We start from the raw sequence: 16564 nt of genomic DNA, 5'->3' as shown, positions 1-16564 counted from the left end.
AAAGTTTAAATACTTAAATGAGTATAAACCTCTACAAATTCAATCTCATTTTGAAAGAAAAAATGCCTTTGTTTCTTAGAGGTTCTTAAGTTCTGGTACAATGCATAAAAATATATCCAAATTATTGTGGTAATTCTTGTAGGGTTCATTCTAGCCTGATTTATAATTAAAACCTTCTTGTCTTTTTCCTTAGTGTTATATATTTTCCAGTATCATTTATAGCCTTCCAATATTTTTCTTTGGGTTCAATATTGTAGAAACATGGTGAAAGCTGCTCTCCTCACAAACATCCTGATATTTCTGAGAAAATAGTCTGCAAAAAGCTATGAATTTTTTGAGACACAAAATTAAACTTGTGGATGATCATGCATTAGATAAATGAAGACATAGCAGCTACATCTTGAATTTTGAAAACAAGAATACCTACTTGAAATGTATACACACATTTCAGTGTTACAAATGCTGAGGATATGTATGATTACCAAAGTACTGCAGAATTGCAATTTCATTTTTATAATAATTGTAGGCTGTAAAATGAAGTCTGGAATCAATACACTTTTCAGATATGAGATATATACAATATCAGATATTTATTTTTTTTGTTTGTTTACAAATACAAAGGAAGTTCTGGAATAGGTATGCCCATAATTCCTTTTTTAGTAGTCATGGATAAACTTAAGGAGACCATAAAGTCATTTAAAAAATCACTGCTATTCTGTGTGACCAAGAAGTGAATGGTGACAAACAGCATACAAACGAAGTACGTGACTAGTAAAAATCCTGTGAAAAGCACATCAATATTTTTCTTTTTCTATCCATGTTTAAAATTGAGTATTCAAAATTACACTTTTTAGAGCTTTACTAGTTGCTTGTGATTTAAACTGAAGGGCAGAATTTATGTTTTTGATATAGTTAATAATAAGGCAGAAGATAATTTTTGCCAGTCTGCTTTTATGTTTATTTTCCTAAAACATTGTGTTTCTCTTTGCCCATTTTCTTCTGCATTATCTAAAATGATTTGTGTAAAATGTTTTTGGTTTAAAGGTCTGAGTGTATATAATTCAACAGTGAAAAGAATTCTGATATAAAACTATTATAATGTAAACAAAGCTCTGTTTAGATTGTTATATTAGCTGTGACTTCCTAATTATTGCTTTTAAAATGTCTACTTTTTTCAGTAACAAATGTATGTGAGTTTTATATATTGATGTTTATATCTTTGTATATATGCAAGCTTGCATGCACTTATTTTTAGGCAGAAAAAAGTCCATTTGCAAACTCTGCGGGAGCTGTCTGAGGTACAGAAAATGACTCCACGGGAACGAATGAGGCTGAGGAAATTAAATGCTGCAGATGAGAAAGCAAGCAAGCTTAAGTAAGATGCATGACATAAACATGTTCTCCCTGTGCATTCCTTTACTGGTAATAATTTACCAAGAGAGCACAAAATAAAAAAAAGCTACCACTGTTGCTTCTAAGCAGGTCTTTCAGCTACTGAGGGGTGAATGATATGTTAATTACATTATTATTATTGCTCAAGTAGGGAGAAAAGTTGGAAAGTTAACCCCAAACAGCATTTCAGATGCCAGCTTTTTTACTAGATCCATATGCAAGAAATCTTTATATTCTTTTCTATTAAACTTTTTTTTATAACTGGCCCATTAAATAATCACTCTAGAAGTTATCCATTTAGCTGTGATCAAAGTTCTAGCTTTTGAGGAAGCTGTCAGTTATTTTGCCATCTGAGACTTGCCTACACTGGTAGGAAAGACGTTGCCATGATGGTCTAAGAAATATATGAGGCAGAGGTTTTTTTTGCTGATGTCTTTTATTGGAACAACTGTATAGTTGGGAGAGATGTTAGACATCTGGGGTGGAAGGCAATTTGGACAAATAAAAGATACCACCAAAAAATTCTTTGTTTCTAGAGAGGTTGAAATTAATACCCCTGGAAGATCAAATGTTATAAAATAGACTAATTAAGCGATCAAATGCAATGGTGATGGGTGTGGCTTACAATTCTTACCATGCTTTGTTTTCCCTGAGAAATAAGAGAGATAGTAATGGGGAGGACAGTATATACTCTTTGTGGGAACAGTATGTGGAAGTCCATGCTTCGTTCTCAAGACTCCACCACAGAATAAAAAGAAATGTATTATATTGCTGATCCAGGTTTGTTTTTCCCAATGAAAACTTTTGAACTCTTTGGTTAATATGAAAAAAAAACAATAAAAAAACCACCTTCTATGATGGGTAACTCATTTTGAGATTCCATGGGGCACTCATTTAAAAATTCTCTTCAAGCAGTTTCTCAAAGTTCAGTTTATGTTAATAAATATATTTTATTTGCTAAATTTAAGGGAACAGTTAATTGTTTATGTTTATTAGGATCAAAACTTTAATACTGCCATGCCAAAGCAAGCATACATTTCAATTTAGCAATAACATCCTATTACAATAAAAACTACAAATATGTAAAGAAGCTGTGAGTTGATGTCCCCATTGAAAAAAAATAGTGATCAGCATGTGTGTTTGACAAAGATCATATTTAACAGTAGGGGTTAAAAATTAAAGCTGGGTTTGGAGACACTAATTATTTTTATATGGACATTTATCCTCATCCCAATAGAAATGATTCTCATTGGAATGACAGCCACTGTTGAAAAGCTATTGGAATTTCACACTTCTGATATTATTTGTGGGTGGTGTTTGAAATTTTGAATAATGTGCTTAACTAGGACAGGCCGAGTTGCAAATTTATGGGAAAATTTATAAATAATAGGTTAGCAAAACCACCAAGCTTTTTATAGTTTTGAGTTAGACAGTAATACCAAATGGTCAGATTTTAGCTTGGTTGTTCATGGAATTTTCCTTTCCATCAGAAAAAATAAATATATCTGTTCTGTAATATAAAAGTGATAAATCTATGTCCATATTCATCTTTGAGATATGTCTCTTGCAGACAGTAGAGCAGGGATGGGCAATTATTTTGGGTAGAGGGCTGCTTAGCGAGGTTTGATGAGCTGTCAAGGGCCGCATGGGTAGCCCCACCCCTTGAAGTATTGCTCCATCCCCTGGTCACCATCTTGGGACCAGAAGTGCCAGCCCTAACCCCTGACCTTTACCACCAGAAGTCCCTCCCCTTGCCCCTTGAAAATACTCCTTTTGGGAGGGGGGGTTGCCATCTTAGAACCAGAAAAGAAACAAGATGTCAAACACCTAATATAACATATTTTACTTATTCCAAAAAAAAAAATTTTTGTCATGATTTGGGTTTGTGTAATGTATATAGAAGTGGTTGCATAATAACTCAAAAATAAATTCTTAGCCTTGTATATTGGGGGGGGGTGTATGGTGGGGGCATGTGTGGCAGGAGTGGGGGGTTTGTGAGGGGTTGTGACTGTGTGTGAGGGGTTGTGACTGTGTATGAGGGGTATAGGGTATGTTGGGGCTGTATATGTGGGGGGTTGTGAAGGTAGGGTGTGGGTGTGTGGCATATGGGGGGTGTGGGGATCCCCCCAATATCCCCCCATGGCGCAGCAGCAGCTGGCAAGGGTGCTTAGGGCACTGGTGCCTGGTGGGGTGCAGCTCTGGCCAGCACTGCACACTGTGGTGAGGGGCAGAGCCGCCAGTGCTCCCCACCATGCATGCGCACTGGCACAGCATGGGAAGGAAGCCCCAGGTGCTGAAGCCAGCTGCCTTCTCCCCTGGGGCTGTACAGTATGGGAGGGAAGCCCCAGGTGCTGGAGCCAGCTGCCTTCTCCCCTGGGGCTGTGCAGTATGGGAGGGAAGCCCCAGGTGCCTTCCCCTGGGGGTGGGGAAGGCAGCTAACTCCAGCACCACCTCTTATTTCCTGAATCAGCAGCTTCAAGTGATCTCTTGTGGGTCACATCTGCTTAGTTAACCCTTCCTGAGAGAATGTTTAGAATTTGCAAACTATGCCTGAGTTTCCCCAGGGCAGAAGCATCCCAGGAACACATGGTGGAAAATAAAGTTCACATTATTGAAATTGTTCTGAAGGAATAAAGCTGGCAAAGGTTTGCTAAGGAAACCACATGTGTCACCTCTAAATTACTGTATACAAATTGTGAAAATAAATATAATAAATTCAATAAATAAGAGCTAAATTCTGTCCGTAAGTGCATCCAAACAACACCTGTTGGAAGGAAAGCCCTATTCCTGCTTGAATATTTGGCCCTACTGCAGTTGATTTTTAAATTCCAGATATTTGTAATGCAGATGGTTGAATGCATATACTTTGTATTTACAGACGGCTGGCAGAAGAAAAATATCAAGAAAACTTCAAAAGAATGCAAGAACTGAGGTCCCGTAATTTTCAACAATTGAGTATAAATGTGCTTCATGTAAGTGATGTTACGATGTTTTAGACCCACTTGCTCAAACCAAGTATTTTTCAGTTTCTCTCACACTTGCAGAACCATCAGCTTAATCCTGCTCCCTGATGAATAGTTTGGTTATGCTTTGAAATCTAGAAGACTTAGCTGAAATGTGTTCCATATTGGTAAAAAGTTTCTTCAGTAGCACAAATAAGCTTCAACAAATGTCTTTAATTGGCCTAGTCAGACAAGGTTCTTTGGGTAAATCCGGTATCTTTTATTAGACCAACTCAAATGGTTGGGAAAATTCTTCTTTGCAAGCTTTCAGGCACAAAAACCCTTCATCAGACTGAGGAAGCATCTGCAAATGGTCTGTGCTCTTCCTGGATGAAATGGTAAAGCAGCCAGATGCCAGTACTATGCAAGAAAGCCAATCAGTTAAAATGTAAATTGAGGTGATCAGTAGGTGAAAGACAGGTGGGGAGGAGGGGGGAAGGGAGAATGAATATAGCTGTAATCAAAGGATTGGAGGCAGGAGGGGAAGGGGGAAGGGAATGAGAATTAATTGGCCTACTGGCTTTTTTTTTTTTTTTTTTACCTTAATTCATTCTTACCCACCTATTCTCTGTATCTCCTCCAGCCCCAAATGGAGCCATCATTCAAAATAAATTAATTTCCAGGAGAGTCTTAAGATGATAATTCCTCAAATATCATATTGGCTAGGGCAGACATTCCACATAAACCTGTATAAGTGATTGGAAATTGGCTTAAACCTGTAACAGAACAGAAGTTCAGTGCTCATAGACCAGTTTCAGAATGGCTGAAATGGTTTATGATCATCTGGATGGATGTAGTATCAAACTTAACCGATTTAAGTTAAATCGGTCTATCAAACTTCTGCCCCGCATCCCCTCCCAACACAGGTTATATCTCAGTCCCCAGGCATCCCAGGATGCACTAACCCACCCATCCCCTCTTGCATGTTGAGTGAGCTATCCTGTACCCCAGCTTGTTTGCTCCAGCTGTACCAGGTGGCCCTGCCTTCGGCTGCCAGAGAGCTGAGGCTCTTCCTAGCTCTGTCGGCAGTGGCACAGAGGTGGTTGAGGGGGGGAAAGGACCCCCACCCCGGTCCTGGCTCCCCCCAGCCAGGGTCTGCACAGCAGGTGGGAGGAAAATTCCTAAGGCACGGGCTTTCTCCCCTGCAGTGCAGCTCCCCCCAGCTGCAAATGCCCCAGCTTAGAGAAAGCTGTGCAGATTGAGTCAATTCTGCCTTGGGCTTTTTGACTGTCTGTACCTAGCCATTGTGATAGGATTGTTGCTTCCTTTTATTTATTTCGTTAAGATGATTACTTTGGACTTTACATCCAGCTTTTAGTAAGAAAGAAATGTTGGGGTTCCTCCCCCCAGAAAACTTTCATTTGGTCTTAAGATATCTGTGAGAAAAAAAAATAGATCAGTTCCTGCAATTGTGTTACAGCTTATCAGAGAAGCAGTGAAACAGTCTAAAACAATGCCTTTTGTTTAGAGCTTTATAGCTCTGTTCTGGCCTGGTTGTTTCATTTTGGTATCCTACTGCCTCTGCTGAAATAGTTAAGTTTAATGTGTCCTCATGAAATATCAGTGACTTTGGATCGTTTTTTTTTAAAGTCCTGTTACAAAGAACGGCTGCTTATCATAAGTGCCCGCCACTTGTATGGATCTAGAGTATCTGCCACATTGCAGCCAAACTGAGAGCTTCTAATCATTTACATTATCAATGTTGCTTCAATTAAGGAATGTGATGAACAGACTTCAGAGCCTTTGATTCATTCTCAGCCAGTCACTGAACTGGACTATGTATCCATAGGACATGATGAACCAACTGAAAATGAGGCTCCAAACAGACTCTGTATGTCTGAACCTGTGGACCATGGTAAGAATTTGAAAATTTTTGTTAAGCCAATTAGTTTCTATTTGAAATCTCCTAATATTAAACTGTACCCTTGTTAACTGGTGGCAGAGAAAACCTAGTCAAAAAAGTTACAAATTTGTTACAAAACCTATAAAAAGGGATGGAAAGGACCTGGATGGATGTTATGGTGGAAATGCAGTGGAGAAGTATGAGGAATCTATGTTTTGTGAGTTTGGAAAGGTGGAAGCATCAAAGAAGTTGTCCTTCTCCATACATGAGGGAGAATTAGGAGGGAAACAGTTTTTGTCCTTGTTCCTTTAGGTGAGTTGTGTTGGAACAGAATTATTCTCAGCATTCCCCAGCTGTAAGTTCCTTTTAAGAGCATGTAAAGCATGTGCAATGTTGATGCATGATGGTCTTGTGTGGCAAACATCATGTCAGAGTGAGAAAGTTAGATGAAAATCCTTTGAGGCTTGCTTGACTGAAAATGTGTAGCCACTCTCTTGGAAACATGAAAGCTTATGAAATGTGCATTATTTGTGGATGGATGAACAAATGGAGAGCTCGATCTTGCATATCTGGTAGTAGACAGTGAAAACAATGGCTAATGTGCCTGCTGTCTAGTGTGATGCTACCTATATCTGCATTCTGTTTTTATGGGCCCCTCTACACGTGCAGGTAAAGGCATAATGGGATCTAATGCATGATCTATAGAATTGTGTCTCCTGCCATGCCACACGTGGATTAGATCCCATCACACCTTATTGCTGGTGCTGGGGGAGCCCGATCCTGGGCACCCTTTGTACCAGCAAAAAGCAAGAGGCCATGGCTGGGAGCTCCCTCAGTGGGGTAGGGCAGGGGGGGTGGCATGAAACCCCCAGGGCTGGGGAACATGGTTGCCACGATTCCTCAGGTTTGAAGGTGTATAAAACTCCCAGGGCCAAGGGATCATGGCTGTCACTATCCCCCAACTTTGGGGGTGCGATCCCTTAGCCCCAGGGGTTTTACACGCTTCCTAGGCTTGGAGATTGAGGAAACTGCAGTCTCCCAGCTCTGGGAGTTTCATTCACCCCTGGGGCAGCTGAGCCCCCTGGTGGCTGGGACCCAACTGGGTCCCAGCACACCGTGTCTGCAGCTGTGGGAATCTGAGTCTCTATGCTACTGGTACCCAGAGTCGGCAGCTGTGGGGACTGAGACCCCTCAGTTGCAGAACTTCGAGCCCCAGATGGGCATGGTGCACCCCTGGGGTTGGGAGCCCCATCAACTGACGGGGCTTCCAGCTGCAGAGGAGACCCTGCTATACATGCAAATAAAAGCTCAATAGGAGCCAGCTATAAAGTTAGTACATGTTTTCAAGTTCTAACTTCATAGCTGGTTGGAGCTTTTTATGGCGTGCTATAGCTACTTTTCACGTGTAGCTGGTCTCAGGGTCATTGCACAGTTAACCAGCAGAATAATATACTTCAATTTTTAATATTCAGAAATCCTTGTGTGCCTGTTGCTGGAAACTGCAGTCCTCGTCTTACTCATAGAATAGGCATGTTGCAGTGCCAGTGTAAGTTTCCTGCCAGTGTGTTTAGCCCTAGTCTTTAAGGAGCACTTCTAAAGCTGATATAGTTCAGTTTTCATGTTCATTCAGTCATTCATCCTGCTGACCTTCCAACTCTGGTGAAAGCTGGATTGTTAGATGTTGTCATGTTGGTACCTCTGCTGGGAACAGTTACTAAAGATAAAACTGTTCAATTTGGCATTCGATCAGGCCTATAAAGAGTAAAATTAAAAAGGAACATATATATGAAATATTCATATGCATAGTATATGAAGTGGGTTATCCCTGCAAGTTCAAAGGTTCTAATTACATTGTAAATCATTTCTGTGATGTATTAACTGTTGCAAAACCTGACCTCTGTGATTAATCAGTTTCATATATTCTCTGTGAATTGCAGCTTCTTAATATTTTCTCTGTTTGTAACATTTCAACATTTATGTAATATTTATATATAAATATATGCATTAAATGTATGAATAGTTAAAACTATTCAAGCTACTTTTCACTGATTGCTCTGGCTTTTAATGTTAATCAAGAAAGGGGTGTGGATATAAATAATCAGATTAGGAACATCAAAACTATATGCTTTGGCATTTAAACAAATGGGTAATAGAAAATGGCTTTTCACTTTCATTGTGGCTGCATTGATGCTTGATATGGTTGACTTGCTCTCTCACAGTATCAAGAGAGATGATCTGTGAGAGAGAAAATGTAGCTGCTAGCAAGTATCTCCAAGGGAGAGAGAGAGAGAGTTCAAATAAGAGACTAAGAAAGAGCAATAGATGTTAGTGGGAAGCTTTTTGGAAAATCTGAGAAGTATATATGGTAGGAATGAAATGAAAGTATAGGAAATGTGTCTAGCTTGATAGCTGAGTTCATGAGTTTGGCTCAGCTGGTTTATACAAAGCTGTATGTGGATTTAATAATTTTTTTCTAAGGTACTCAATACCATGGTGATGAGTGCATATGGGGAAAAGGACTCATTGACAGTCCAGAGAAATTACATATATCACTTTATGAATATCTTGTAATTCCTGAGTGTGGCGTCAAAGCCATAAATTATTGTGTCCAGTATTATTGCCAATACAACCATATAAACTGAGTTGCTATTAAATTGGTTAAAATGTAGACATGGTTTCAGTTGTTAATTTTCAAGTTAAAATTTTAAGCTGAAATGACAATGTCCCCAGTAGAATTTGTATTTGGATGAATGGAATATAGAACATAAAAAAATACAATATGGATCAAGGTTGCATTTGGGGATTTTTGTATATGAACTTTATGCTGTAGCAGAGACAAAGAAGTTAATGGCCAGAACACCTCCTTCTCCAGTTTTGACTAAATAATTGACCAGCAACAGCTGTCATAAAAGACTGCAGCTCAAGTTGGGTAGGGCTGCTATGAGAGCGCTTGGGGAGTACTGCAAAGAGCTCTTCAGCAGCTGCTGCTACCTTCTAAGAAGCTCCTAGGGAACATACCCAGAAGACCTCTGTTGAGTAGGATAAGCTGTCTGGGAAACAGCTAAGAGACCATCCCCTAAAGCACAAGGCAGAGGGGAAAGCCAGCCTTTCTAAGAAACAAATTATTAATCCTAAAGGAAGGCTGCAGTAAAGAGGAATAAAGAAAAAATGGCCTGGACTTCAAGGGCCAGCAGAGTAAGGTCTTATAGGACTGGAGTCCCTTAATGAATCTGGGAACAAACAACCCCTTCACAAGTGGTGCTTAGAAGTAGGATCTTGACTGCAGCACAAACTCCACTGATGGTGCCAGAAGCCTAGGTCCCAGTCTCATTGACATTAAGGCTCACTCTTGAAACCCTGTAAGAACTGGGAGGGCTCCCACAATATCCCTTTTCACCTCTGACCCCTAGCTAAGATTGTAAAATTCATCCCCTTCTGCAGGCCAGATTGTTCCCACTGGGAGAACATCTGGACCCTAAGCAGCAGAGACAGGTATTTCATTTCGTAGTGGACTTTGGGTGAAGGTATTTGGAACTACTTGGTCAGGTGCACCCCATGTTTCACTAGGCAGAGACTAAACTTGAGAACTAATTGTGTTAAGCTCTGTAACCACTTCCTGAGGAGATATAGCTAATAGTCAAGGAAGTGCAGAGGATGAAGGATATGGAGATCATCATTGCAGTGTGAGTGGTGAAACTACGTTGATTTGTTCCCCCAACCTAAGTCTATGACAAGGGTGTCAAACATACAGCCCATGGATCTGAATCTGGTCCATGGTCTGGATTCAGCCCACGGAATCTCTCAGTCCAGCCCACAAGCCACCAGAAGTTGGGGGCATGGCCTGCTATGGAATTCAGGGCCTTTTTGGCTGTCAGGGCCACTGGCTGCAAACTTGGCTTGCCGCCACCACTCCCAAACCTCTTCCTTGTATGCATGGCCACCTCTGGATCCCTCTTGCTACTAGCAGATCTCCACTTCCAGATTGCTGACTCTACAAGACCTTTCAGACCTGCTGCTGCTAGACCCACCACTGTGGTAGCCATGGCAGCCACTCCCATACCCTGAGCTGGATCTGACCCATGATAATCCCTACAGTCCAGACCCAGCCTGGGGCCCCAAATGAGTTTGACACCCCTGTCTATACAAAGCCACTTAGTCAGGCTTTGTATAGACTTCAGAAAAATAAACACCACATCAAAGTTTGATACCTTCCATGAGAAGAACAACTTAGAATGATTAAGCAAAGTCCATTATGTCATCACACTAGGCCTAACTAGAAGCTACTAGCAGATTCTTCCTGGCTAGAATATTGTCCATGAATGGCCCTTCAGTCATCTTTAAATTTAGAACTATTTGCTTTGGATTTCATGGAGCCACTACAACCTTCCGGCGCCTGGTAGGAAAAATCTATGATCCCATTCAAAATATGTGCCTGTTTTAAGTGGTGGAGTACTTTTTATAGTATCTCATATAGAAAGGCACAGAATGAAATCCCCTCACACTATGATTTCTTTGAAAATGTATCAGGATTATATAAGATACTTCTACTCCACTAGGAGAGAACATGAAATCAATGTTGGCTGTTTTAGTTCAATGAATACCTCTGTTTCGTGGCATGGTAAGTCAATCAGCTTTAGAGTTGGGTGAATATATCAAATTCTGAAACCCCTTCCAAGATGTTGATGTGAATTAGAATGAAGAAAAATTTCGAGATTATTGCCAATCACATAACTCAAGCATGAAATGCTTCTCAGGGAGCTCCACAGCAGTTAATTGTTTTCCCCAGGAGTACAGCTTCTCTTGAAGGGTACTAATCTATCTATATGTGTACTTGTCAGAGTAATTTTCACTTAACCATCACCTGTGTGCCTTTGTACATTTCCCTGCAGTCACAAATAACTGAGCAATTTCTTATTCCAATGATTTCTGTTTTCAGAGGATGGAAAGATTGTCTTGTGGTGATTACTGAATAATCTGTTGGTATTTAGTGGTCATGTTGGCTAGAGACACTACATTTCCAGATCATCTTGCTCACAGAAAACAATAGCAATGCAGATAAGTCAACTATAGAAGGAGGCTAATAGCAACTTCAAGATTGTTGTTAAACAACGAGATAAGATTTAATTACTTCTCCAATTTTTCACTGGTTACTATACAATTAAGATGCATTATGGAGATTTATTCTTTTCATGCATGGACTGGGAACATTGCTGAACAATCTGAGGCTCATGGGACTAAGAGTAATTTGGAGCAAAGCTCCTGAACCCAACTGTCTAATGTTAAGCTAGAGTGGTTTGTGACTGCCAGTATACCTTGAGATGCTGTCATTTTTTTTTCTGTTTCCTTCAACAACTTTGTATACATATGGTGCTCTGCACAGCAAAGACTGTACTACTCTGAGAAAGAAAGAGAGAGAAGTACTTTGAAAATCTTATACAAACACACTGCTTAAACACAAGCAGAAATGGAATCAGTTTTAACCTAATAACCAATAAACGTGATATGCAAACCATGATGTGCACCATAAATTATCCTGATTTCTTTTAATGAACTGAATTCTGTATTTTTGTATAAAACAGGCAAAGGAAGAAAGTTGTAACTGTAGCAAGCATACATCCAGAACCTGATTACTGATAGACCAAACTTACTGTTGTATGCCAGTCTTCACACATTGTGGCATGAGGTGAAAAATAACCTGAAATAACACGGGCCTCTTTGTGCTTACTACACAGAATGTATTTCAGCTACAGGGTAAAATATAAAAAGCTACCCATGTGTCATTCTTCCTAGCAGCTGTTGGCTGTTGAAATTGGCATGCCATAACCACACTAACTTTATGGACCATGAACCTTGGGAGGACCTTTAACCTTGTCTGAGGACCAGTAGAGGGAGTGGGGTGGTATACAATGAGATGTATTGCCATTCCAGTGAATCTGCAACTTCAGGTCCAATATGTAGCTACATTTTTGCGTGGATTTTGTCAATTTGACTGACCTTTTTTTAAAAATATGCTGTGCAGAGAAGATTGCAGTTGCTGGGGCAGGTGTGCAGTTAGAATCCCCTCCAGCAACTGGGAGTTAATAAACCATCACAATAATTTACTACAAAAATTACTTCTAAAGATTTTTCATAGTTAAAGTTTTTCACTTTCTCTCACCATGTTGAAGTAATAGCTGTTCATTATTTTTAAAATTAGACAAACAACCGAGCCACACAAGTGAGAAATATGATAGTTTACTTTTGCCTCTTTTCTTCACACTTTCCTAACAGATAATTCTGTAGTCACTATTAATCATTCATGCTATTCAAATGCTGCACTTGCCACACCACTTCAGCCCATGTTAATCAGACCCATATGTATTAGCTACACCCTTGTCCCCTAAGAAATATTGCATTTCTTGAATACATGCAAGGCATTATGGTTTATAAAACTTTTTATAATTTTTTTTTTACAGATACAGATTTTTTTTCCATGTGGTTTCATTTTCTTTTGTATTGATTATTTTTATTTTGATAATTTTTTTCCCAGTTTAGTTCCCGATTATATTTGGATAGTTATAAATGACATTAGTTAAATAGTCTGTTAAGTATCTTCACCAATGACCTGGAAAATAGCATAGAGTGCACCCTCAGCAAGTTTTCAAATAATGCCAAGCTGGGAGGAGTAGTATATATGCTGGAGGGTAGGGCTAGGATTCAGAGTGACCTAGACAAATTGGAGGATTGGGCCAAAACAAATCTCATGAAGTTCAACAAGGACAAGTACAAAGTCCTGCACTTAGGATGGAACAATCCCATTTACCATTACAGGCTTGGGGCTCATTGACTGTGCAGCAGCTCTGCAGAAAAGGACCTGGGAGTTACAGTGGACAGTACGCTGGATGTGAGCCAGCAGTGTGGCCTTACTGCCAAGAAGGTTAATGGCATGCTGGGCTTTGTCAATAGATGTGTTACCACTGGATCAAGGGAAATGATTCTTCCCCTCTATTCAGCACTGGTGAGGCCACATCTGGAGTACTGTGTCCAGCTTTGGGCCCCCCACTACAGGAAGTATATGGTCAAATTGGAGATAGTCCAGTGGAGGGCAACAAAAATGATGAGGGGCTTGGGGCACATGGCTTATGAGCAGTGACGGGGATTGGGGGGGCACCAAGTAAAGCACCACTGGCACTTCTGGGAGTGCCATGGCCGCTTCCAGGAGCACCGCTTGCACTTCCCAGTCTGCACAATCGGTCGCAGGGCCCTCTCTCCCCTCTCCCCCAGTAACTGACTGGCCGCTGGGGGGTCATGTGCCCACCAACTAAGGTGGCACCAGTTGCCCATGCTTATGAGGAGAGACTGAGGGAACTGGGCTTATTTAGTCTAGAGAAGAGAAGACTGAGAGGGGATTTCATAGCAGCCTTCACCTACCTGAAGGGAGGTTCCAAAGAAGATGGAGCTAAACTGTTCTCAGTGGTGTCAGGACAGGTACAATGGTCTCAAGTTGCAGCAAGAGAAGTTTAGGTTAGATATTAGAAAAACGTTCTCACTAGGTGGGTAGTAAAACACTGGAAGAGGTTACCCAGAGAGGTTGTGGAATCTCCATCTTTGGAGATTTTTAAGACTCAGAAAGACAAAGCCTTAGCTGGGATGATTTAGTTGGGGATAGTCCTGCTTTGAACAGGGGGTTGGACTAGATGACCTCCTGAGGTCCCTTCCAATCCTAATTTTCTATGATTCTATGGGAGAAAAGTATATTCAAGTTGGATTTAATACTTAGTGAGAAATCTTGGTGTTCAAATCTTATTTTTTTGGGAAGTAATAGAACTTTCATCATCTGAATAATCTAAAACTAGTCACTGGGAGCTTGCCTACATTGAAAAGTTACCTCATATTAAACTAGGGTGCAAATTTACAATGTGTTAGATAATCTGCACTAATTTGTATAAAGATATCTTTGTGTGAAGTAGCTTGTTGTAACTTGAAAGTGGAGCATGAAGATTGTGTGCAATGTTAATGTAAAGTACCTAGCAAGCTATAAATCCACACCCTAACTCATTGTGCAACAGCTTCCTTGTGTAGTGAAGTCCTGAGTTTGCAGTGCTATAAGTGAGAACAGAGAGCAGTCTGATAGCCTTGTCCATCCACTTTCTACTTGCCTTCTGTAGTGAAACTGATAGTGGGAAATGTTAACTATTTCCAATGCAGATTTACTAAGGGAAGGAAAATAGAAATCAGCTGTTGAGCCACAAGCTGTGCTGAGGGCTAGGGACAGAAAGTTACACATAAACCAGTTTAAGTGATCAGAAACTGGTTTAAACCAGTAACAGAACAGAAGTTCAGTGCACATAAACTGCTTTCAAAATGACCAGAACTGGTTTAAGATAAACCTTGTTGAATGCAGTTTCAGACTTAACCAATTTAACTCAAACCAGTTTAGGGAACTTCTGCCCCAGACCCCTTCCTGGTTTAAGTTATCTCACAGTACCCCAGCATCCCAGGATGCTTTGCAGCCCTAACCTGGGCTGTGCTATGCTATCTGCTCCAGCAGAGCAGGGTTGGCCCTACCTCTTTGCTCCCCAGCTGGAGCACTTTCACTGCTCCAGCTGGCTGAGAAGGGGCTGGGGTGGGAAACCCTGCTCTGGACTGCAGCCCCTGCTGGGCTTTTCCCACTTGGGGGTGGGGGCATGGCCAGACCCTAGGCCAGACCCCTGAGGCAAAGTGTGGGGGGGGGGAGGCGGAGTGGGAAATTAATCCTTCCTCCCTCCCCTCTACCACCAGCACAGGACCCCAGCTTTTCCCTGCTTGCCACTTCAGCAGTAGGGGTAAGCCTGGCAGGGGATACTGTGTCCCTGTCAAATGGAATTTTCCTGGCTGGAGCCCCATGCAAGTGGGAGAGAGTAGGGAGGGAGGTTTAAACCCCCCTACCACTCCTCCTCCTCAGGGTGCCACCACCAACTGGCATCTGCCCATGCCCCCACCCCTGGTCCTTGAGCAGTGAGCAGAGAAAGGCCTGGCTGGGGCTGCTTCCCCCATCCCCTTCCAGGCACACCCCGGCTGGGGACCGTGGAGGCCAAGGTGGGGCTTTAAACCCCTCCCCAATCTTACTCAGCTGCCTGTCATGGCCTGGCCTGCCTGCCTCCCCTCCTCCCCCCCAGCTCAAGCAGGGATGGGGGAGGGGAGGAAAAGCCTGGAGTGCTTCCCTCCAGCCTTTCTACCACTGCAAAAGGGAAGGGAGGGCTCACTGTAGTGCCCTCCAGTATCTGGCCTGAGCCACTGCAGGCATGTGGCTGTATTTCTGGAATCAAAAGTGAATGTCTATTCACTTGCTTGCCAGTTCAATCTATGCAGTTTAGACTAACCTGCAAAAATTGAATCGATTCAGGCTCGGGCTTTTTGAATGTCTGTGCTTAGCATAAAAGTGTAGCCAGGCTCCCAGATATTTCAGGGAACATTTAGAATTTTGATATAGAAGGTGTATTTATAGCCCTTTCCTAAGTATCTTTGACCTAAAATGGACTGGTGACATGAAAGGTGATCTTGCTTACATCCACCATCAAAAACACTGTTTTAGAAAGAGCATTTAAAAATCGACAAGCTATATTCTAATAGCCATAAACTACTTCAGGATATGCATTAGTGAGCACTTAGTTCTTCAAGGCAGGAGGTCAAATAGATCTGCAGAGTGCACCATTAACCTACCAAAGTAGCTCATTTCTATATCATGACATGAGAAGAGGGCAATCATAATCGATGGTGCAGCATTACAAACTGTACAGAAGCAGGAAGAAATCACTTGAAGATCCAACTCATGTTACCAGGTGCCTTGTAAAAGGAAATACTGCCCACACAGGCAGGTGACAGGGCTTCCAGCCATGGGGGCACAATATATGTTCCCATGCCTGGGAGCCCCACCAACTGATCCAGGCTCCCAGCTGCAAGGGCTCACCAGGTTCCCCTGTGGCTGGAAGCCCCTTCAGCTGTAGATAATAAGGCTTATGGGATCTAATGCTTGATCCCACGATAATACCTCCTACCAGGCACGTGTGGCATGGTAGGAAGCCGATTGTGTGGATCACACATCAGATCACCTTGTGCTTTTTATCTCCCCAGCTGGCAGGGGTGTAAGAGTAATGTAAACTGCAGTATGGGCTAATTCTCTTGTCATACACATTTCATACTGATATAACTGGCATCGGTAGAGTTAATCTTGATTTATATTGCTTTAAGTGGGAGTAGACTGGGGTCCTACATGTTTAATAAAAATCAGCAATACTATATTATCAGTTCTCTCTTGTTGCAGTCCTTATATGGGATTCTCATGGTGTTTTGCGGTATTGCTGTGAAT

General features: G+C 41.5%; 1 protein-coding gene across 4 annotated transcripts in view; it reads left to right on the top strand.

Annotated features, from left to right (window-relative positions):
* NEK11 (NIMA related kinase 11) overlaps positions 1-16564 on the top strand; it is a 204375-nt gene that overhangs the window by 102055 nt on the left and 85756 nt on the right. For all 4 annotated transcript variants that reach the window (XM_059728794.1, XM_059728796.1, XM_059728792.1 and 1 more), the window contains 3 exons: positions 1256-1375; positions 4271-4364; positions 6111-6249. In XM_059728794.1, coding sequence (XP_059584777.1) covers positions 1256-1375; positions 4271-4364; positions 6111-6249 — 353 coding nt within the window. The remainder of the gene's footprint in view (positions 1-1255; positions 1376-4270; positions 4365-6110; positions 6250-16564) is intronic.

This window comes from Alligator mississippiensis, chromosome 5, assembly GCF_030867095.1.
Source record: "Alligator mississippiensis isolate rAllMis1 chromosome 5, rAllMis1, whole genome shotgun sequence".
Classification (NCBI taxonomy): Eukaryota; Metazoa; Chordata; order Crocodylia; family Alligatoridae; genus Alligator; species Alligator mississippiensis.
The sequence above is the reverse complement of the archived record's forward strand: the minus strand, read 5'-3'. Positions and strand labels throughout refer to the sequence as shown.